General features: G+C 40.1%; 3 protein-coding genes across 5 annotated transcripts; 2 read left to right on the forward strand and 1 right to left on the reverse strand.

The window, feature by feature from the left end:
* Positions 1 to 47: 47 nt before the first annotated feature.
* anapc7 (anaphase promoting complex subunit 7) lies at positions 48 to 6,304 on the reverse strand. Its single transcript, XM_020093788.2, has 11 exons — positions 6,092 to 6,304; positions 5,203 to 5,389; positions 4,512 to 4,631; positions 4,023 to 4,134; positions 3,680 to 3,833; positions 3,443 to 3,585; positions 3,100 to 3,217; positions 2,809 to 3,005; positions 2,495 to 2,719; positions 2,257 to 2,407; positions 48 to 1,833 (listed from the first exon to the last, which is right to left on the reverse strand). Exons 1-11 carry the CDS (start codon positions 6,190 to 6,192, stop codon positions 1,644 to 1,646), a joined length of 1,698 nt encoding a protein of 565 aa, XP_019949347.1. The 5' UTR covers positions 6,193 to 6,304; the 3' UTR covers positions 48 to 1,643.
* Positions 6,305 to 7,626: 1,322 nt separating this feature from the next.
* On the forward strand, positions 7,627 to 13,889 carry LOC109633729 (ubiquitin-conjugating enzyme E2 G1-like). The gene is made up of 6 exons (XM_020093755.2): positions 7,627 to 7,840; positions 10,595 to 10,697; positions 10,818 to 10,915; positions 11,096 to 11,274; positions 11,380 to 11,487; positions 12,069 to 13,889. Exons 1-5 carry the CDS (start codon positions 7,798 to 7,800, stop codon positions 11,464 to 11,466), a joined length of 510 nt encoding a protein of 169 aa, XP_019949314.1. The 5' UTR covers positions 7,627 to 7,797; the 3' UTR covers positions 11,467 to 11,487; positions 12,069 to 13,889.
* Positions 13,890 to 16,353: 2,464 nt separating this feature from the next.
* rad9b (RAD9 checkpoint clamp component B) lies at positions 16,354 to 23,370 on the forward strand. 3 transcript variants are annotated; one of them, XM_020093751.2, is made up of 11 exons: positions 16,354 to 16,518; positions 16,827 to 16,897; positions 17,085 to 17,222; positions 17,365 to 17,479; positions 17,710 to 17,809; positions 18,993 to 19,099; positions 19,273 to 19,379; positions 20,359 to 20,423; positions 20,731 to 20,853; positions 22,404 to 22,617; positions 22,982 to 23,370. In XM_020093751.2, the coding sequence occupies exons 1-11, from the start codon at positions 16,485 to 16,487 to the stop codon at positions 23,117 to 23,119; spliced, it is 1,212 nt and encodes a 403-aa protein (XP_019949310.1). In that variant the 5' UTR covers positions 16,354 to 16,484; the 3' UTR covers positions 23,120 to 23,370. The 3 variants fall into 3 exon arrangements, with proteins under 3 accessions (XP_019949310.1, XP_069380377.1, XP_069380378.1); XM_069524276.1 differs by lacking the exon at positions 22,982 to 23,370 and having other exon boundaries at positions 22,404 to 22,971; XM_069524277.1 differs by lacking the exons at positions 16,354 to 16,518; positions 22,982 to 23,370 and having other exon boundaries at positions 17,369 to 17,479; positions 22,404 to 22,971.
* Positions 23,371 to 23,530: the final 160 nt, after the last annotated feature.

Here is a 23,530-nt window from a genome sequence, read left to right on the forward strand (position 1 = left end):
GTCATTTAAACAGTATTAGGTCCAATGTGGAGACAACTGCGTTCATGTCAAGTGAGTTCAATAATTTTATTATACATTTTAAAAATATGTACAAAATACTATAAACATTGAATTGAAATGGTAGAGTTACACTTTGCAACTTAAGAATGAGTCAATCATTGAGTTATTTTGATACAGAAAGGCAGACAAAAAAATAACACAAATAAGAAGTAGACATTACATGACACACAACCTTCAATGTGACAGAATAAACATAATGCAATTTATAAAAGGGCAGCAGGAGAATGGTACATTGTCACTTTATAACAGACATTTTGACGGTTGACAAAGTACCCACACACTTACAACCTTTACTGTGATATTTGATTTTTGATATGTGGCACGTCAGTCTGTCAGGCTCAAGAAACACACAAATTAAAAATCTTGCAAAAGTAACTCCTGTAACACATCATCATGGAAAACTCCAGCCATTTTTGCCCTAAGCCTAATTTCCTATCACACCACCACCACAATCTTAACTGCTTCATGGTCTGCATTTCCCAGAATCCTCTGCAGATTTCAGACTCAAAGAACCCAAAGCAGGTCTTCACATGTCTTTTTTTTTTTTTTTTTTTTTTTTTTTTTAAAGCACTGATTTGAGTTTGTTCAATTTGAAGTTATACTTCAGTTGCATTACCTGGAACAGTGATACATAAGCCAGCAAAGATGAGACAAAAACAAGCTGGAGAAAAGTAGCATTGGTTTTTAAATGACACATTGTTCTATACTGAGACTACATCCATACTGTGTTTGTTAGAAAACAGTATTTTCAAACTAGAACTCAGTCCACACAAGCGTTTTAGCTCCATACCAGTTTTAATCCCTGTCTATGCTCACATGACCACTTGCGTACACTGGGCATGCGCGTGCCAGTGTACACAGGAAGCATTTGGATGTTATTTGCAGATGGTGGAATAACAGCTTGTCTCCTACACATGGAAATAGTTGTATCACTGTAAAATGCTGAATTTAACTGCACAACAGAGACAACAGGGTCAGCAACACTTGTAATTGATGATCCACGTTGCGTTCTACACTGTTAGCTGAGGCTAATGCAAGTTGTTTTCTCACAGAAGGGGGTCATGTGATAGGAGCCTGATGAATCGTCGAAGGCTACGTCATGACGGAAAAGAGCCAATCAGCAAGTGGTTGTGTCGATGTAATCAACTCCAAACATCTCAGTTTCTGTAATGTATTTTCAGCTGTGTGGATGTACCCCGTGTCTGCTGGTGCTGTGGGACTGTCCTTCACTGCTGTAAACAAGCCTCGACATCAACTCCACTAGTAAAACTGTTGTTTGGTGGAAAAACAGCATCAGGTTCAAAAATGGCTGGAGTTCTGCATTAAGGTACATTTCCATAAAAGCACTGAAGTGCTTCCTGTAGCTGTACTGCAAACATGGACATCAGACAAATTTGCAAATTCGTCTATAAAGTTGGCAACGTCAGTCACTCGGTGTAAACCTCTGTGGTCATGTGAGGTGTGCGGAGCAGTACGACCCCCCCCCCTCTGTTCTGTTTGACGCCCCTGATGGCTAAGGGCTCTCCACAGGCTGCAGCGTGTTAGAAGGTGGTACTGACCCAGCATGCCTCAGTGGCCCGGGGTCACTGCATTCCAAACCACTGTTCCTGATCAGCCCACTGGGCTGCTTCACTGTCACTGCCCTCCAGGTCTCCGTCCTCTCCGCTGCCCTCCATGTCGTCACCGTCCAGCTCCACCGTGGCGTCTGTTGGGCTCTCCTCTTTCTCCATCTTCTGCATGCCTTCCAAAGATTTCTGGTCATTGGGATCCAGGCTTAGGAAGAAAAAATAAAAACGTAAAATATGTAACTTCGGCCGGTGGGGGTCTCTCAATCAGAACAATAACAATGACCTAGTTTAATAAAGTTTTATTCACATCACACTGCAAACAATAATGAATAATCGTGAGTTTTTTCTTCATTGTTTGCCCCAGAAGTTAGAGCAGAGATGAGCAAAAATAAATGTCCTGTTACTTTGAATAACGCATGTGAACATTATAGCAAACATTTTGCATAATATAACTACACACTTGTAACAGAGGTCTAATTGTTTTTAGACATTTTAATAACATTGTTGCAAACTATGCCCTTAAAAATTCCTGATCTTGTACCCATTGTACTTTTAGAGCAATATTTACTCCTGGGGAAAATTTGGTGTGATTGGAAGTAAAAAGATAGAAAAGTCAATCAATCATTACCTTAGTGCTATGCTGTACTGATCCATGGCTTCTTGGTAATCATTGACGGCTAAAAGAAAATCTCCCAGCATTCTGTGCAGGACACAATCACTCTGATTGGCCAGGGCATTCCGGAGGAGAGCGATCCCTTCTTCATATTTCTGTTCCCGACCTTCACAATAATAGAAAAGTCTTAGAGGTCTCATAATAATAATAACAACAATAATAATGAATGGAGCAGGCAGATAGTTGTACGTACTCAGCAGTTCCGCCTTTTTGACCACAGCCTTGGTGTAGTCGGGCCTCTGGGCCAGGGCTTTGTCGAGCAGGGTTTTGGCTTTCTCCTGAGTCACAGGGTCTTCCAGGCACACTGTGGCGAGGATGGTCAGAGTCTGTGCATTGGCACCAAGAGTCTTATAGATGTTATTAGCCATTCCCATCGCCTCTCGAATCCCATTGGATGCCAGGTAACAGTCAATCAAGCCTTGAAATGGGACAGTTAAGTCAATACAAGTGGATTTAAAAAGGCAGACACCACATTGGGACTGTACAAACAAAAAAAATCACATATACCTTCATAGCAGTCGAGTCGGCATGGTGCCAAACGCATGGCCTCTCTAAAATGGATGATGGCTTCTTGAACACGGCCCATGTTTCTCAGTGCTGCCCCCTTCAGGAGGAGAGCCTGGACACTGTTGCTGTTCAGCTGAATGGCCTTGGCTCCCAGGTAAAGGGCTCTGGAGTAACGCTTGCTGTAAAAGCTGTGACAACTGAACAAACAAGATACAAATTCACATTGTTAGAAAAACTTGGAATGAAAATAATATTTCATGTGTCAGAGTTTGACTATTAAAGCTGACTCACCCAGAGATCACCCACGGTTCAGCATGCTGGTCTGAAATATTAAATAGTCGTCCTCCCAACACCTCGACATCCTCCAGGTGTCCCTCACGTGCCATCAGGTAGCCATAAACATCCATTCCTGCAAGTGCACACAGCAGTTTATATACGTAACCTGGACAACACAAGTCCCATTTTCCCAGGCATCACTCCGGGACAATTGTATACTTAAGCCCACAGTCCGGATATTGACTATCAATCAAAACATAAAGATAACATAAGAATTTAACAATGTTAACACACTTCTACAGTTTGTGATATAGACTATGTCCATTAACCAATCAATAAAATCCTTCTCGTCCTGCACCTTTGATGAGGTACGGGTCCAGCATCTGAGCTTGTTCAAATTTGAGGATGGCATTTTTGGTGTCCCCTGCCCTAAAGTAGACATCTGCCAGGCTCACCAGGAGGTCCACGTTGTCCCGCAGGAGAGACTTCTTCTCCAGAGAGCTGAGACAGGATGGGGGAGAGATACATCAAATCAAGACTCTTGCATTAATAGACACATTCAGTCACTTGGTATGTGAAATAATCCTCTGCTCACCAAATGGTGTTGATGGCTCTTTGATTGTCCCCTGCATGTATAAAGGCATAAGCTTTGATCCAAACAGAGAGCCAGTCCAGGTTGGGGATACTCTGGATCACATCCATAGTCATGGACGCAACTTCGGCGCCTTTGACCGACAGAGAGAGAAGACCTAACAGAGAAACGCTGAATTTAATTTTGAGCTCTTTAAATCAACAGATTTATCCAACGGTCCAGACGTATGATGCACGTAGGACACATTCAATGTGATGTGTAAAGACAACAGACAGACTTGTGTCTCAGCAGGTTAAATGTTGTTTGTGAGATGTCTGTGCGAGTGTGAGTATGTGAACATGCGTACCAATGATTCCATCCAGGGCGAGTGGACATTGTCTCAGAACCTCTTTGTAGCTTGTCACAGCAGAACGCTCCTGACCAGCTTTCCTGTACAGGTTAGCTAACATCATGTTGATCTAAGATGAGAAAGAGTTGTGACATATATTTAACCCTAGACAATAAAAAACTACAACTACTTCAGTGTTTTGTCTTTATTTTCAAAAACTAAATTAAGTTAGTTATTAAGCAAGTTATTTTACAGCCTTAGAATAATAACTTCATTAATTTAACCTCAAAGTTTGTAGGTTCCCCCATTCTTCATTACATTTATTACATTATAAATGTACATAATTCTGATACAGTACTAGCTTTGTATACATCGTTGCATGAAGAGGTTTCACATGAGACTAAACATGTCCACATAATTTCTCTGAGTGGTCTATTTTTAAAAAAAAAAGGTGAATAAGGCATGAAAAAGAAGTTGATTACAATAACGATAGGAGTAGCAGTCTACCTTTGGAGTCCTCTGTCTGGATGGAATTCCATCAAGCACTGCAATAGCATCTTTGTCCAGTTTCAAGATGGTGTAACATTCAGCTATCTTGTACTTCACCTCAATTTCAGATGGCAAACTCTGAAAGACAACATTCAGTGGAATTATACATCTGTTTTCATTCATGCCAGGTGACCGAGTGGATCTTTGTCAAAAGAAGAATAACAAGATGTCTGGGAGTTAACAAACACTTGCAGAAGAAAAGAAAGTTAACAAAATTGAGAAGTAAAATTTATTTTTCTTTAAACCGCAATCATGGGCAGAGCAAATGCATTAGGGTTAGGGTTAAAATTTTTAAATCTCAATTTTCTTGAGTATATATTAACACTGTACTACAAGTAAAAATGTTCCACATCCAGGATATTACAGAGTCTTACAATGGACGAAATATTGAGTGATCATCAAAACAATCACTCGATAATATACATTTAAAAAACACGTAACCTCAGCGAGAATTGCAAGTGAGGAATCCCTCTCCGAGGATGGACAGAAGTGCAATAGATGTGTGTAACAGAGCAATTTATATAAATGGAGAGGTGTATTAATGTTTAAAGTCTTTATACAGACTGACAGATGGAAAATGTCTGACAGAGACGAAAGCAATGTATAATCTGCAAGGACACACACTGATGCACAGTGAGGTAAAACACACCTGTGCCTGTAGGTTAGCTGCCGCTCCACCGGTAGAAGTGCGAACTTTGGAAGTTTTGCTGAGCACCTTCTTCTGCTGCAGGGCCATACTGTATTTGCAGGCAGCGTTACGATATTCCTTATCATGGAAGATGGCATCAGCGTGGTAAACCAACAGCTGATACTTCTGGGCCGGCGAGAACAGCTCCCTTAAATCAGAAAGATACAAAATCAGAAAAGATGCAGCACGATAAATGAACTCTCAGTTGCACAATCGATAACACAAAGTGTCAGAAATCCTAGAATATAGAAGAAAACTACAGTCAATGAACTGTAGAGAATAAACGACCTATTACACAAATACCAATTAATAAACTTTGTCAATAAGAAAAGCAAACAAAGTGTCAACAGATTGATCCTAAACACAGAGATGGACAAGGGGCATGTTGAGCATCATCACCACAACATCAACACTGAACTGTAGCTCAGACAGTGTATCTGCTGCAGAGCCATTGATTTTAAATCACCACACAGTCAGGTTTATCATCACAGCAGACTGTCACTACAATATGTCTTTTCCCTTAATGAGATACTCGGTGGCAAATAAGACGATCGGTTGAAATCAGTAATGTCAAGCTAGCTGCAAAATAGCAACGGTGGGGGGATTGACATATGACTATATCCTGGACAAGAACGTCCACTGTGTACGCCCAAACAATAATAAACATTCCTTATACACTAAATACCTGGACTAGCATCTCGCTAGCGTGAGTTGTTGCTTTACAGAAACAGATAGTACAGTTTACTGTAACTGACTGGTTAGCTTAAGGGCTATCACGGGCTAACATAACATGTTGGTGAAAGACAGCCCTCTTCGGGAAATAGCCAGAGCCCGCTCTGACATGACTTACGGATTGTTATTACTCATCGTCAGCAACAAACTGCTCAGGATCCGGACATTAGAGTGGAGGCCGGCGGCAGCCATGTCCCGCACATGATCTATTACATTCATCTTCGGGTAAACTCAAGCCTTGCTTTAGATTTCCGTGTCAGGGTAAAAGTTTGGGCTTGTAAACAGCTAACGCTAACTAGCTCCTGTTGTATTAAATATGGCGCCCAACGAGCTTCCTTCCGCATACTGCTGCCTTCAGGAGCACCTTACAAGCTCGTACTTTCGTCACGGCGCTCGTAAATGCGATGTATTTGAAGTTTTTGCTAAAGATAGTATTTAACTGGCTGCATTTATATTTTATAAAACTGTACGATCATTTATATTTGATATATGTATGTAAAACGTTCTTATCTGTGTCATGATTGATGGGCCGCTGATGGCGAAATATCCCGATAGCTGTGAACGCATCTTTTTTTGCTGCAGCAATATTTTATTTTATAAATTTTAATTATAAAATAAATATGAAACATTACAATACTATATACAAACATGACATAAATACAATGATTCACGATGTATACACTGATATATGGATATATGGTTATTTATACATGTATGCATTAGTACTAATGCAATAACAGACATACAAGTGAAAAACAACGGTACCTTTTTAAATTAATGCCTGTTTTAACTGTTTAACACATTTATTTATTATTATACGTATTTTAATCTGCAAAAATAATATTATAAAATAATTAATAATGTGCATAGCTATAAATGATACGTGGGGCTTAACAATGGTAACATTATTATTGTAGTAATATTTAGTTGTGCTACTCAAAGATCCTGTTTCTCTTTTTTATTCCATAAATTCATCAATTCCTCTGTCGACAAGCTACCTCAGTATACTTATTGAAAAACTCTTTTAAAAGGGCATTTTAATAAAGTGGCCTTTAACTTTTGTTTGTGTGATTGCTCTATGTGTTTGTATTATTATAATGCTTTTCAACCAGCCCTTTGTTTGTTGTATTGCTTTATTGCATCCATTGTCTTACATTAACTTGTTTAAATTTGCAATGCACACGTTTTCTGCTTTTACATCTGTGAAGCATTTTGTTATCGTGTGTTTTGAATTCAAGTTCATTAGTATTAACATTATTATTCATATACAATTAAATATTATAAGTTAATTAAAACAGGTGCCAGCAGAAATATATTACCCTATAAAGGCATCAATAAACGTGTTAAAAAAATAATTGATGAGATAACAACAATCGATTACTAAAAGAAAACTTTTTGACCCTTTGAAAAACTCAGACGTGTGTTGGCACATCTGCCAGCATGCGATGATGAAGCAGGTCAGAATGTAAGACGTGAAATGAAGTCAGACATCTGGACAAAGCAAATCGCAATAAGCTACAATATGACAACAAAGCCCTGCTGTCAAGTGATACCTCTCCTGAGACATTGAGACATACAGTACAGTACTGCATGTCCCCGATGACACAACACACACTCACACACACACAGACACACACAGACAGACAGACACACACACGCACTGCAGACGCACATGCGCACAGCTAAAGGCAGCAGCTGAACGTGGTGTCAAAACACAGGGAAATCAGCAGCCGCGGCAACATCTCTGTCGGACTCAGCTTCACCTCTGGGTTCTCCTCGGAAAAGTCTTCGTCCCAAAGTGTTTTCCATCCACGTCCTCGTACCATGACCGAACAATCAGCACTACTTCTTCGAAAACAACTGGCAGGTAACACCGACACGCGAGAGCCAAGCAACATTGTCCACAGAGCGGCTGTCTGCCCTAGCTGCTAGCGTTAGCTTGTTTCATTAGCTACGCAAAGCTATGTTTACGCCATAGGAGTGAGCCCAGGAAGCTAACCAAGCAACACAATGGGCTCCTTCATCCCCGCAGCACAGTGTGGGCTTCGGCTGCGGTGGGTAGCTCACCCACCGTGGACATAAACACATCTTGAACTCTAACGTGTCCTCGACAACATTATATTGGACAACCTCGCGAATCGCATCGCCAGCCTTGCTAACAGGCTAGCAAGTTCGACATTAGTTAGCGGACGGAACAAAGGAATAATCAGTCCAGGGACTCATCTGCTCGGATCACTTTAGCTTTGCTAATGGAAGCGATTTGTTCAACCTCTCGTGTACAGATTCAGACACTATATGTGTAGCAACTAATTCAAATTACAAAGTTAATAAAGACGATGATGAGCAACACTGGTTAGTTTAATGTCCTTTAGTATGGATGCGCATCTGTGAGTGTGTTAAAGCCTTCGATCATCAAAGTCCTGTGTGAGCTCATTTAGAGAAATATCAGCAGTATTATAATAGTGTTAGTGACAGTGGTGTGTTTTCTTATTAATGACTGAGGCACCAACACCTCTGATGGTTGGTCTGTGTCAGAATGACTGTACAGATCAGTGTCTGGATCACTGCCCCCTCTTATACATTGTGGTTTTTCTATTAATATGATGAGAGTTGCTGACAGATATTGTTCAATTCTCAAATAAATACGTTTTTGACACAACATACTCAAATCGTCTGTTTATAGCTATTGTTAAGTTTTAACAAATAGAAAAAAATATCTGACATATACCAATAACATGACGATCAGCAGTTCAGATGAATAGTCTTATCACAATATTGATGTTATGTCATTTTTATTTTCCATCTGAACACTGTTGCCAGGCGGGCCTCTATTGATAAAGTTGACCTTCTGTTATAATTTACTTTTAAAGGTTTTGCTGTGGAGCTCAAATGACAGAAACTCTCCACTCCTGCCGTCCTCAGGCCGATACCCTGCTGTTCTGTCACAGATTGAACATGTTGCACTGATTGTACAATATGTAAATTCTGGTTTCTCTGTGTGTGGAGAAAATGAATCACTGGTTTTGCATTGGTTGAATTGATTAAGTTCTTCAAGGGGGTGATTCACTCCAGCAGCAATTATTATTTTTGGAAACCTCGATTTGATTCCGTGAACATTTGCCAAACTTTATACTCACTGAATAAACTTGGAATATTGTGGCACTATAACCTAATCTCCTTTTAATAGTTATTTTTTCTAAGCATTCATTAATGCCGGGACATGAAATGTAATGTTTCTGTCACTTAACCAAATATAATGAAATGGTATCAAACACTGAAACTGAATATTTTCATTTAAAGGGGTGATTAAACTCTTCTTTTATATGGATCAATTGTATGTCTGGTATATACTGGTTAAAGAAAAGATAAATTAGAGGATCACTTTAAGCACATTAGTCAACGCAGCAAATTGTTTCGTGGCACCCATTCTACATACAAAAGAATGAATGTAACCAGTCCAATCCCATATCAGGGATGGCAATACAGCCCTTACCACTGATGAAGTTTTCTATCACTTATTTTTAAATGCTAACTCAACATGTCATGCAGCAGCAGCAAGAAAACAAACCTTCCACTCTGTATTCACATAGACCTCCCGTTGTACACGGTTCATTACTGTTAGAAACTTCAGTGTAGATTTATTATCTGTGCTGTGTTTTCATGACCCTCAAGTGTTTACTGTGCAGCAGCTGCTGCAGCCAAATCAGATCAAATCCCACTTCTGTTTGTTTCTCTTTGGTTCTCGTATTGCTATATGAATAATAACTTGTCTTGCACATTGTCAAGTAAAGATTTTCCATTGAGTTGAGGTCAAGGTCTGATAGATGATCATAACAGTTTTGTTTCCAATGGACTTTTCTTTGTATCCCCTAAATGACAACATGCATTGTCAGAAGAATATAAAAGGTGTAGCCCTTACAATATCATTGAGAAACCCAACAGTTCCCATGACGAGCAAACAGTTAGCAACAGTGGAGAGGATAAAATAACTTTTAATAGGAATGAACCAACAAGAAAACCAGACTACTTGTGGGGGGCAACTCTGTGAACTGGTTGGAATTAGAGGAGAAAAATGGGGGAGAGAGAGGTGAGGTGGGGAGGGACAAGAAAGAGATAGAGCCCAGCAACGGTTGTGTAACTGTTGTATTGTACTGTCAGACTGACTGCTGTTATGATAATAGTGATACTGTATGCAATAATGTTACTGATAATGAATAATAACAGCAATGACAGCCACACCTATTAACAACTATACTAGCAGAGGATAAGGGCAGATGTGGTGGGTGCATCTCTGGAGGCAGAGATACCTGCAGAATGAGGCCAGTAGGAAAAAGCTACATGGGAGAGAAAACACCACGTTAATGACGAGCAGTAGTGTGATTTAAATACATTTGGGAGAGCGAGATGTGCCCAGTGCATCATGGGAGTTCCCCCATTATAGCAGCTTAACTAAGGGATGACTCAGTGCTCCCCCGAGCTTTAGGATTTTCAACCTAACGAGAAGCAACAGTGGATGTAATATACCCTGTCAACTCTACGTAACTGTTTACTCAGTCACACATGTAAACAGGTATAGCGAATGGATGACTGGATGTAAAATACTGTATTCCTCTTCTCCTAGAGCTCAACAAGAACCCCGTGGAGGGCTTTTCAGCTGGTCTGATAGATGATGATGACATATACAAATGGGAGGTTGTGATCATTGGTCCACAAGATACCCTTTTGTAAGTGCAAACATATTTTGGATAATAACATCTTAGGTTTGAGACAAAATAGATAAATACATGTTATATAACTTCATCATCTCTCATTTGTCTTTACTCTGTTCTTTGTCTGTACTGCAGTGAAGGAGGGTTTTTCAAAGCATACCTAACCTTCCCTTATGATTATCCACTACGGCCTCCAAAGATGAAGTTCATCACCGAAATCTGGCACCCAAATGGTAAACACCCTCAGCCTGCTCTGTCTGAACACGTCAATAGACTGTGAAGGCTCCTTTTTTTCATGCTGCAGATCTTTTTTTGATGGTACAGGGATGTAATCCGGATTTTTGTATTGAATTCTAATGAGGCTCATCTTAATGTCACAGCAGGTGTTAAAGTTATCTTCCATTTCTTCACAGTTGCAAAGAATGGGGATGTTTGCATCTCAATCCTGCACGAGCCAGGGGAAGATAAGTTTGGTTATGAAAAGCCTGAGGAGCGTTGGCTTCCCATCCACACAGTAGAGACAATCATGATTAGTGTTATCTCCATGCTGGCAGACCCCAACAGTGATTCACCAGCTAATGTGGATGCGGCGGTGAGTTGCATTACTAATTCCATTTCCCCGACAACTGAAATCTCAATCATTCTTGTAATAAGTTGATGATGTTTTGGTAAAAGGAGTCTGATGTCGCTCCCACAGAAAGAGTGGAGGGAGGACCCTAACGGTGAATTTAAGAGGAAGGTGGCTCGCTGTGTAAGAAAAAGTCAAGAGATGGCGTTTGATTAGGAGTCAATTGTAAATTCCAGGGTAAGTAAATCAACTTTCAGCTAAGGCGACATCTGTACTACTACGTTATCATTTGAAAACTCCTCAACTCTGCTGCAGATACGCCGTCGTCCAAACTGCTCTAGAGTTCTATAGATGCTGAAACTGAGAAGTTTGGAATTGCTGCTGGCCCAGTTTTAGTTTGAAAACTCGACTGCAGCGTTTTAGTCTGGAGGGGCAGAAACAGATATTTTGAAACTATGATGTAGGTGAACCACTTGTTGGTTTGATGATTCATCACGCTCCTATCACATGACCCCCTTCTGGAAGAAATCAATCAGCATTCACCTCGGCTACCGCTGTAGAACACAGACCCTGTTTTCTTTGCTAACAGCTGTTAAATTCTGCATTTTACAACTGTTAACATGTAGCTTTTATTTGAACAATCTGCTGATTGTATGTTCTCAGGTGTGTTCGTATGAAAGGGGATAAATGCTCATCATTCATTTTAGTTTGTAAACGCCATTTTCAATAGAGAACGTAGTAGTATGGATGTATGGCCTATGACTCGTGTGCAACCTTTCTTATGGAAGTAATAATAATACTTGTTTGTTTTTTTTCAGTTAAAGGATGCCTTCAGAGGGAAAATTTCAGCAAAAGGCTTTTGCACCCCTTGTTTTGCCAGTCGAAGGAATTGGTTGACCCCAACCACGTTTCTTTGAGCGGTTGTCATTTTCCGCAATATGAGCCAATTTGAGAACCTTACCAGCAAAATTAACCTGTTTCCTACCTGGAATTGTATATTTAATTTTATTTATTTTGAAAAAAATTAATGATGTAAGATATGTCACTACTGTAAATTAACTTGCTTTTTTATCTGCTGCTGAACAGTTTCTACTTTATACCAGGTTTCTTATGCAATTTAGTGGTCAAGATTGTGTAAAACAAAACAAAAGCCCGTTGTCATTAGGTCGTCACTCGTCCTCCCGCTGCACTTGTTCCACCAGATTAACGTCGGCCCCGCTAATCTCCGTCATTGGTGTTATTTATTTTCAACACTGTCATTGAATCACTATTGCCTTTCGTTGGCTTCACCTCCTCACAGTTTGTAGTTCAGAGGGACAGGTTGAGATCTTAAAAAGGAACTTTTCTTTCTGAGAACCAGCCTCCTGTTAGTTGTTTGTTATGTTGGTGAACGTCTGACTCTCAAACCTGCATGATCCACTTAAACAGCTGTTATCTGTTATTGCCAGCTGTGGATGAACACATGGAATGGTCCTGAGTGATACTGTTTTTCTAACATGATGATGTGCACTAACAGAAGGCTCGGCATCAGACTTTTGCTCAAACTTAATTTTTAGCGATCAGTAAAATCATCATTGAATACTCTTGACTCTTTTCCTCAACACATGGCCCTTATCATCAATGATGTTTATTTATCCCCTAATATCTTCCCCCAATCGTGGACAACCAAAACCAGTCTGTGAAAATAACCTAAGCTGTGATTTTTCCTCGTGTCCACTGGTTACCTGGCGTCTGAGCTTCTCTCAGTTTCAAATGAAAACAAATTTAACAAGGGTTTTTTGTTTGTTCTTGGTAACATGGGCGAATTTAGGGGCTCCATAGTAGAATTAGGCTAGTCGTTCTTTCCTTCTTTGTTGTGGCACATTTGGCTCTTGATCGATGTGTGTTAAAATATGATGTGTGAGTCACATTCACTCGTGGGTTTCGACTCAGAGGACTTTGGGTAGATTGCTGAGTAATGCTTTAATTCTATCACATCTTGAGTTCTGATTGGTGCACACTTGATGATAATGTTTTCACCTTTTACTTTATCACTGAATTTGGGCTGTGACACAGAGACTTGAAAAAGAGAACTCACCACTTAGAAAAGTTCAAGTTAGTGTCATGATGGGGAATGAACACAATAGGTTTTATTTTTAAAGACACAGTAGTGTTCAGGTGGAGTCTTGTTCTCTTTCATTGATGGTGTTGCTGACTATAAAGCCATGATGACATCTACTTTGAATTATATCCATATTTATAATTATGTGACTGACATTGAATAACAGCTAACCATCTTTTGGCGCATGCAATCAGGTTTTGAAGGAGTTGGGTATGTTTTAAATAGTATACCATTGTTAGTACACTCTGGGTGTCATGTGTACAGTTAGTAGATTTCTGTAGACTTGATGATCACATAACTGCTGTCGACATTACCTTTTTAAATTTTCTAACCTATCATGACCTCCTCTGACCGGTGTTCACTGTATTTGCACAGATTCGGTGCGTTTGAAATGTCATTAAGCAATACGCTCTGAAAATGGTGTGTCCAGGTTAATCCACCCATACGCCATTATATTTGTTTTGGGTTTTTCTTTTTTCCATTTTGTGTCAATGCAATGTATATTGGACATGATGCTCAATAAAGTGTGTAAACAGAGGGACTTGTAATTTGGTTTGTGCTTTACATTTTAGATGAGAACACTCTGGGTTCAAGTATATTAGACCTCTGCTCTGTAATCGGAGCCCTGGGAACAGTGTCATGTGTCAGGGCTGGCTTCATTTCACACTAATGGGCTTTGCTGGCTGCAACACACAGAGCTGATCAGGGTGTGAGTGAACTTCCTGATACATCGATAGAAAATATTGTGATTGTACGTGACGATGAGGAAGCGCGTCACATTTGTCGAGCACCTGAAAAAAGACAGCTTGTTAAAAAATGGAAGTGGTCACATTTTAATGAGGTAAGACAACAACACGAGAACTAACGGGATGAACATAACTGATTTAGATTTATTCTTTTCTTTTCAAATGGTGAAAATATTTATTTTTAGGTCTGCAGAGTCTAACAAGAGATACATGGAGGGTGAGTCAAACATTGTTTTAAATGCCAACTGTAAATAGAATAAGCCTGTCTTGATTATTGAATTTTAAATGGATGATTTGAATGTGGAATAAAAGCAACTGCAGGTGTTTGTTTTCTCTTTGATGACTAAACCAAACATTATATTCTCATTATAATAATAATGTAGCCTTATAATGTGCTGGAAGTATTCAAATGTTAACTGAAAGGAGAGTAGAAAACCCCATTTAAATTTAATCTAATTATTGTAAAAGTCCTACATTTTAAAGAAAAACTAAAGTAAAAATACAAAAGTATCCAAAGTATTATTTATGTAGAATGGCTCTGTTCTCTTTATATATACAAAGGATTATTACTTTTAAGTACATCAACAACACATAAGCAGAATTTTAATGCTATAACTACTTGAGTCGGAGGTAACTTGAACTTAATACACAACATATCTGTTAACAAGAAATCATATTTTAGGAGCAGATATTAAAGTGGATGAGAAATGTTATTTTATAATGTATGAGTAACCTATGATACTATCTAATAAAAGGTTATTAAGGCCAAAAACAAAATATTTTTTATATTGTGTTTTCATCTGTATGTAACACAGTATAAGTATAAAGCAGAATAAAATGAATATGCTTAGGTTAAGTTGAAATACCTCAAAATTGTACACACAAAAACTGTAGAAATGAATTGTCCATTTTTATGTAGTGAATTACACATTAGAAACATAGATCACAACTGTGCATCATCCAGAAACATGTTTATTCTTACCAATACATTTAACTGATGAGATCCAGTCAATCCCTTATGTCGCTATAATATATGTTATAAATAGGTTGGAATTAAATTATTCCAGTAGTGTAATGTTTAAAATCTGCTGCTTAAATACAGTAACACTACAGATGATCTAAACTGTCCGACATGAGGCGTTGTCTTGTTGCCTTCACCAGGCCTGGAGTGTTTACCAGGTCAGCAGGGGAGAAAGATGTGCAGAGGAACACACACACATGTGCCTGCTGGAGGTCAGCACATGAAGACAATACACATGTCCAAATCTGTGATGTCTGCACCCTTCCTACAGGTAACAGCATGAGGCTGGAACAGACGTGTGCAGTTTTCATCTCATGTTTAATGTCAATATCAAATAGTTTGAATGAGATAATTATGATATCTGTCATGTGCCATCACATCAGTTCTTGTTCTTGTCTCAGCACCCAGCCCTCACAGCTGGACAGAGACGCTACCTCTGCAGCATAGCTAATGTGTACAGTACGGAGCACATGAGACGCCAGATGAAGCAGCACTATCTCCATGTGCTGCACTCGTGTGTCCAGTCAGGTGAGTATCTGAACGTCTCAGGCGTTTCACTTTGACCGCTGCCATCAGCCTCATGTTGTGTTTCCAATCTACCAGGTCAGAGTCCCTCCTGCAGGGGGGGGCATCAGCGTGGAGACAGCAGCACGTTGACACAGGATGCAGGGAAGGATGTGGAGGCAAGGGCGAAGCCACAAGGGCAGAGGAAGGGCAGCAGCAGCAGCGGCAGCTCCGCCAATCCTGATGTCATACTTCCCAAAATAGTCAACCGATGAGGGATCTGATGCCGAGTGGTTTAACTGGGCTTTAAGGACCTCACGATGAGGGTCCATGGTGATCTTTGTATCAGCGCCTTTTGTCCGGTCGCACAGTTTTCCAAATAGGAGTTTTTAATGTCCTCCTAACAAAGAATGGTGTGCAGGCGTGTTCTTCTATTCTTTAACATGCTACCATCCTTAACTCAATAATAAATGCTGGATATTCTGCTGTCACTGAGTTCTTAGTCTGAATTTATATTATTCAGTATATGTGTTAATGATACAGGTTTTATTTGGGCTTCATCAAATCTCAGCCTTCACTTGAAATGGAAACGAAGAATGATTTTTCGTTATTTATTTGTATGTAATAGAGTGATTCTTAACCTTTACATGTTTGACTTAATTTGGTATTACGCTACCTACTCATTAGCTAGTAACATCTGCTAATAGCTTCAAGTTAATCCATGTATTAGATTGTATATGTGACTGAGCCTCTTCAGGCTAAATTAGCCTCATGCCAAATCACTGTCTGTACTTCAGCTAAGCTATTTAGCATATCAGACGGTTAGCATCTAGTCTCTGAGCACCTGGTCGAATCAGCAAGCATGAAGTGTGTCCTCGAGGGAAATGGTGTAAAAGGTAGAAATAAGTTCAAATTCAATATGATAACAAATATGAATTCAAATCATTAATTTGTAAATGAATTGTAGCAGCGAATAAGGTTTTTGAAAACATTTTGAAGACAGTGCTAGCTCAGCTAATGTAGCTTAGCTTCTTAGTAGTTATGCTAGCTAAATAGTTACCAGTGTGTGTGTGTGTGTATTCTATGCACCGACTTTCTACTGAAGAGAAAAGGATCATTAGTGATGAACTTGATAATTACTACAGTATCGTAACAACAGTGCATTGTTAGCCTTGAACTCTGCTGACACCTTGTTGTGTTGCAGTTTTTGGAAAAGCGGTGCATGCCCTGTCCCGGATCGGAGAAGAGCTGTGGTTGGATCCTATGGTTAAAGGGGTGAGCGGCACCAACTGTTACTGGATGTATTCCTAAACCAAGGGGTGGCCAGGAATGAGGTTTTACTTTCTCCCCTTCCCTTCTGTTTGAAATCAAATCCATCAGGCTTCTGCTTGTTGGGTCCCTGCCACCTCCCGCTTCCCTCTCAGATTACCGAACACCTAAACTGAACCTCTCTGTCCCACAGTTGGCGCTGAGATCAGTGAACGCCGCTCACTCTGCATATGCCTGCTTCCTCTTCTCGCCAATGTTCTTCCAACATTACAGCCTGGGGCGTGGATCCGAGCAGGCCCATGAAACCATCAAATGCAAACTGGTCATCAAGGTATGCAGTCAGCAGGGGAGGTCTAATACAACCAGAACTGGACAAAGGCACGATGATGATATGATATTGTTCTTCATGCAAGTGTGTTACTACAGTGTTAAAACAGTGATGATCATCTTGTCTAAATACTTTTCTTTTCAAGTCAGTGCTGCCACTTTTCCGGTGTTTGGCTGCCATCGAGCGGAATGTGGAACGATGTCAGATATCGATCAGCACCCCCACTGACCGAGTCATAATCCAGTTCTTCTGCAGACATGGTACGTAACATTACATTTAGTACCTTCACATATCCAACGTGGCCGAAGGAACTTATAGAGACGTCATTGCTTTTCAAGCAGTGGACTTCAAAAGCTCTTTTCCTTTAAATGCAGAATTAGTTTGTATCAGAACGACCTCTATCAACACCAGCAAGATGCTGCAGACACTGTATTACATACTGTCAACACTTGATGGCAGTGTGCTGCAAATCTGTCTGCCTTTGTGACAGGAATCACCAAGACTCACAACCTCCGCTTCCAGGAGAGTGAGGCTCTGCAGGCGGAGTTCTCCTCACACCTCTGTCCCAATGTGCTGAAGGCACCTGCCAGGTAACAGGAACCTTTTTAATGACTTCAGTGACTTACTTTATATATTTTCACAACCCAAGAACACAACAATCTCCATACCAGCATCATACAGAGGAGAAATGAAAGATCAGCAACAGATAGATCATCTCCATGCACACAAACAAGAACATGTTTTGTCTGACTGAAGTAAGGATATCAGTGTGGAAATATGAGATGTCCAGTAGACCTGTCCAATGTCCACTGTTCCACTGTCACAAGATCAATTGTAGTCCTTGTAGAATAAACATTAACTGCCACCAGCTCAGAGGGTTATATTTGCAAATAGTAATGTTGAAATACACACAGTACACGTTAATAAAATACTTCATTCAGCCCCCTGTAATGAGTGGAATCGTAGAAAGATTCTCCATTTATCATTTTATTTTTACTACCTTGTTTATCATATGATAAACTTGTTTATTTATATTATATTTTTCCCCTCAAAAAACCCTCTCCTGAAATAATGGCCTCCTGCAACCTTCCATTTCCTCCTTATTATCTGTTTGATAATGATGATACTTGTCTTGACATTTTAAAATTCCTGCTATCTCTGTGATATATATGTGGATCTTTGACCAAAAGGCTTTATGGGCATGACCATAATGCATGGTGTAAGTCCCCTACCACCCTATTACATCTCCAACAGCCAGGAGTATCTTTCAAACCTAGTCTCAATAACTTGCTATGGTACTAGTTGTATCAGTGGATTGTTTAAATAACCTCACTCTCTAGAGATCTCTTCAGTAATACCAATCATTTCATCTCTATCACGTTCTTGAAAGGAGGTGCCCAAATCTTTTTCCCACATTGTTTTCAAAGGTGCAGTGTTTTTTGTTGATTTCTTCATAAGCACAGAGTGAAGCCCCATGTCCTGTCTGCGAGCACAAACAAAATATTTTTTGAACTTATACATTTTAAAAACACATCTTTAATCAAGTAGAGTTACTGTGTTATTAATAATATGTATGCTGGCTATAAGTTGGATTCAGCAGTCCAGTCTATGCAGAGAGAGGATGGGTGTCCACAGTGTTTTCTACTTAGAGCTGACATAAACAATAATTCCTTGTCACATTGATGGTGTTTAGTCTTTATAAAACCATCCTCCATCAGTACATACTGTCTGATCTTTCTCTGAGAGTGCTCGTGTTGCTCTCTACCTCTGCAGAGTCCTCAGTGATATGGTACTGCATTTCCCAGTGTCCCTGGAGGAAATCACTCTGTCCGCGACTCCTCTGAGAGTCACTCTGAGAAATTACCATGAGGCGGGAAACGGTGAGCTAATGTAACACTGTGAGTTGGCTCAGGCCCAAGATAATACTGGTGTTGCACCAGTTTTAAGACTGACAATGCACAAGTTTACTTGTAATGCAAATACCACATATCAAATTCTCCGACCACAGTCAAACAAATACTAAATGTTTGACTTGGATGTGCCCCTGTGACAGATCACATGAAGATGATGCACACTGAGATGTCCTTACACCCGGATGAGTTTGACTTCTTCCAAGTTGGAGTGGACTCAGACGTAACCTTCTGTCTGAAGGAGTTGAGGGTAACAGAGTTATTTTTGGAGGCTCCCATTATCCTGTCACATGAGAAATGATAAAAAATTTTTTTTACGGCACTTTGTAACCTTGTGTAGATAGGTGCTATATAAAGTTATTATTATTATTGTTATTATCCTTGTATGTGTGAATGTGCGTGGGACCGGTTCACCACAAGCATTTCATGTCTAACAGGTCACATTTCTCGTCCTGTAGTCTGGATACTCAAGTTTCAAAAGGCCTCTGTATCTGCGTCTACATAAATCATTTTCAGGCGAACTTTTCCCCTCAGCCCTGTGACTCAACTTTATAGCAAAGATACTGTGACCTAAGTGACGCATGTTAACCCACATCATGGAAAAAGCCACGGCTTCCAGAAACTAAAGGCTAAAAATTACTTGGTTCATAATTAAACATGCAATTTAAAAGCCAAGTATGTGTTTGTTTTTAATTGCTGGTTCAACTTAAATCAATCTTAAACTATTTATATCTTGAGTAAGAGCAAAACATGTTATGTTGGAGAAACATAATGTCATTTGCAGAGTGGCTTTCTCAGTAATTCAAAGTTTGTTGCAGTGTCCGTTCTGTGTCCTTTTAGAAAACAAAGGAAAAAGAGCTTGGTTGTCCATTTGGAAATTTGAATAAACAGCATTTGTGTTTGTCCAATAAAAAGAGATCTGATTATTATTGTATTAAAACCCACAATCCGTAATGTCTTGGAATGTTTCTTGGACGTCCTGCTCTGCAGCTCCTCATTAGCCTTCAGACTATAGTCTCGGTTTTGGAAAATCGGGTTTGGATGGATTACATACCAGGGCTTTGAATTTTAGTCACCTTCAATTCACTCAAGCTTTGGTATTTTTCTTTAACCTGATCATTGTAAACACATCACAGCACTGCTTTGAAAATGATCAGCTATTAAAATGTTAAAGTGACCACTATGTCCTCGTTTTATGCCAGTGAATTTCTACCATTTTGTTTTTCCAGGGTTTTCTGTCCTTTGCGGAGTCACATTGCCTTCCAGTGTCCATTTACTTTACTGCTGCAGGAAAGTAAGTGCCTTTCTGCCATAGTGATTAACTTGAGGGGCATTTGTATCTCAAATTACAGAAGCCAATGTCAGTCTGTGGCACCCAAGTGCGTAATTAACACCAGACAACCTCAAAATTCATGGCATTTAAATTTTATCTGTGGCAGCTGAGTCTAATATTACCTGTCCTTTCACTGAGTGACCAGTTGAACAGAGATTTGCTTTTGGCTGGTAAAACAGTGAAAGATACTGGTCATTGGATAAGTTGGATTTAAGAAGTTTCTTTTTCAGTCAGAGATCCATCAGTGTTTTATTTGTGTGCTCTGCAGGCCTGTGTGTTTCTCCATGGAGGACATGGTCCTAGAGGCCACTGTAGTGCTGGCTACTTTGATCGACTCTGAAAACAAGGGCCCCTCTCAGCCTGTCGACTGCACGGCCCCCACTTCACCCAGGTATCATCTCTAGTCACGTGCTTTTAATCCCCTCTGTAATAACTGTGATCTGTTATAACCTCAGCACAGTGGAACAGATGAGGGTAAGATTTATTTGATATTATTTATTATTTTCACCAGATTATCATCCTTGACACCACTGAAGTCTGTGCAGGCCGACTTTCTCAGGTCTGTTAGAGAGTAGACTCTAATCCTCCCACAGGGGCTCTACCTGAGCCTCTCTCCTGGCTCTAGTCGAGGCAGTTTGCCCTCACTGGCTGTTTTTAGCTTCCTAAGAGGGCATAGTGTTTCAGCAGCCAGCCTTGTGTCTGTAACAGACATAAATAGGGCAAGCCCAGGACGTGTGGGGTTAGGTTCGAAGCCTGTCTGTGTGACGTTCTCTAATCCCCTCATCTCCGTTATGCTAGCCTGGTTGGCTGTTCTGCCAACGTCACTGTCCTGCTCTGCTAACTCTCCTTCACACTCCGTTCCATTGCACTCTGGGCGGATCTGATGACACCAGTCCCCAATGTCCTGCCGAACATCTGGGTCATTTGTACTTTTCTTTGCTTGTGTGCACTGCTGGAAGTCTGCAGGGACACCACTGACCTGATGAGCAGGCAGCGTTTCAGTGCTCCTGTCTTTCTCCTGCACTCCATTATGTTTTGCCATGTGTCATTCAGGCTGTTTTTGAACATATGCAGTGTAATTGTGTTGTTCATAGCGTGCTCGTGACAAATTATTCTTACCTTCTTTCTCAGGCCTTGTTAAATACAACTATGAAGCCTGAGATAGTCTGGAGCCTTATTAAACTGCACGTACTCTTTACCTCTTCCTGTTGTGTTCCTCTTCAAACCTCAGGTCTGGTTACTTCTGTGGTGTTGATGACATGTAATGTGGTTATATGCACAAGGTTGTTTGTTATGTTTGCTCATAGCGAGCTTTAGGCTACTTTTAAGATCAGTTGATGACTACACATGGAAAAATATAAGCTCTGTTCATTATTGTCTTAATCAAATATTCATCATTTTCTTAATAGTCCCTCAAACAATGATAACGATATTCAAATTTGTGATAATTTTATTTTATTTGACAATTCTATTATCAAAATATTACTCACCTCCTCAAACACATACTATTATCTCTTCTTTTATTCAAATTCTGGGGGGAAAAGCTGAACACATTTTTTATTATTTAGAACAACACACATGAATGATGCTCATTGCTTTGGCATCATGGTTGTGTGTGTTGCATGGAATTTCTTCTCCTCTTTTCATTGGCACTTATTTTCAGTTCATTACATTACCACCATCTCCACTTCCTCCATCAGACGTGCCATTATAAACCTCACTTCACAACTCCTCACCAGGCCTGGTGATAATCCACATCCCCATGGGTCAAATTTCATTGAGACTCACTGTGTTGTGTTCACTGTGAAATCTGTAGAGGAACAGAGCTGTCAATGTTGTTGTGTGCCTGATTCACCTTGCACACTGTTGACTATTCTTCCTCTGCTCAGGAACTGGTCATTAACTCTTGCCACAGACGTTGTGTGTTGTGTGTGTTCCCAGATTTACAGATGTAGCTGCTCTACCTGTGGTCTCTCATGAGGTAGACAGCAGGGAGTCACAGAATGCTCCTGCTGTGGCAGAGCTGATCCCATCCAGTCAGGGCAGCCCTATCATCAACCAGCCTGCTCTCATGCACCTTCCGTCTTCAGACCATCCTGACAGACGAGATGTACCCGATGAGGCCAGTGCCATGGCAACTCCTGCGTCTTCCATGGTAACAAGGGCTTCCTGTTGGTTCTTAATTTTCACTGGGAATCCAAGATCTCTATACCCTGACACAGTCTTGACATGTTGGGTGGCATCTTTTACCCATAATACCTCACCAAATTTGGTATGGCTGACCAAGACAAGCAGGCTTACAGGATGTGTAAGATCTATGATTTTTCTTTTCTTCATCAAACTGCTGTTAATGTTCTTGAAAGCTTTGTTGGCTCACCAAGAAGAATATCTTCTCAGACCGGTGACCTAAGTCCTTTCAGGACTTAACTTTGAACACGTTTGTTCATCAAAAATAGAAAAGTATGTAATAATAATAGAATATTGTTTGGATAACACGCGTCGTGTGTTTTCCTCTTTAGATCTGCTCCCTGCTGTTCAGGGCTTTGTCTTCAGAGCAGGACGATGATGGTTGTGATGGCAGTCTGCCTGTTCTGGCTTGTTACAGTGACACAGAAGACGATTTGGAGGGAGACTATACAAGAAGCCCTTTACTGTGAAAACAGAGTAAAGGGATGTGAACATCATCTTGACCCTGAAGTAGACCCTGAAGTAGACCCTAAGATTCAACTGTAGTCAGAACAACTTATGCTCAACTATATTAATATATACATTTAATACATATTCAGTTTGCCCACAATGTTCAGTTGAAAATGACAGAGAATCTATTTACGAAGATTATTTGTAATAAGTTTGTATCAATTAATTTGTTTTGGTGGTTTCATTGTGTACAATACATGAGTCATAACAATTAAGTCTTGTCTGTGAAAACATAACCTCCGTGTGAGGATGCCACACCTGTGTGTTGGCTGAGGATTGTGAGAGTACACACACAGTGCACGCACCTTCTTAACAATGTTCTTTTACTGGCATGGCTTCAGAGAAGTGCACGCTATGAAGAGTTAAATGTG

Source organism: Paralichthys olivaceus, chromosome 4 (genome assembly GCF_024713975.1).
Source record: "Paralichthys olivaceus isolate ysfri-2021 chromosome 4, ASM2471397v2, whole genome shotgun sequence".
NCBI classification, from domain to species: Eukaryota; Metazoa; Chordata; class Actinopteri; order Pleuronectiformes; family Paralichthyidae; genus Paralichthys; species Paralichthys olivaceus.

Bases quoted from the DNA above. Each gene is read 5' to 3' on its own strand.
- anapc7 (XM_020093788.2), bottom strand. From the start codon at position 6,192: ATGAATGTAATAGATCATGTGCGGGACATGGCTGCCGCCGGCCTCCAC. The intron at 4,135-4,511 runs GTAGACTGCTAC...TTCTCATCTTAG, and splicing joins CCAGACAGAGGACTCCAAAG to ATCAACATGATGTTAGCTAA. The intron at 3,218-3,442 runs GTGCAGGACGAG...GTGCACTTGCAG, and splicing joins GGACCCGTACCTCATCAAAG to GAATGGATGTTTATGGCTAC.
- LOC109633729 (XM_020093755.2), top strand. From the start codon at position 7,798: ATGACCGAACAATCAGCACTACTTCTTCGAAAACAACTGGCAG. The intron at 7,841-10,594 runs GTAACACCGACA...CTCTTCTCCTAG, and splicing joins TCTTCGAAAACAACTGGCAG to AGCTCAACAAGAACCCCGTG. The intron at 10,916-11,095 runs GTAAACACCCTC...ATTTCTTCACAG, and splicing joins CGAAATCTGGCACCCAAATG to TTGCAAAGAATGGGGATGTT.
- rad9b (XM_069524276.1), top strand. From the start codon at position 16,485: ATGAAGTGTGTCCTCGAGGGAAATGGTGTAAAAG. The intron at 19,380-20,358 runs GTAACAGAGTTA...TTGTTTTTCCAG, and splicing joins TCTGTCTGAAGGAGTTGAGG to GGTTTTCTGTCCTTTGCGGA. The intron at 20,854-22,403 runs GTATCATCTCTA...GTGTGTTCCCAG, and splicing joins ACGGCCCCCACTTCACCCAG to ATTTACAGATGTAGCTGCTC.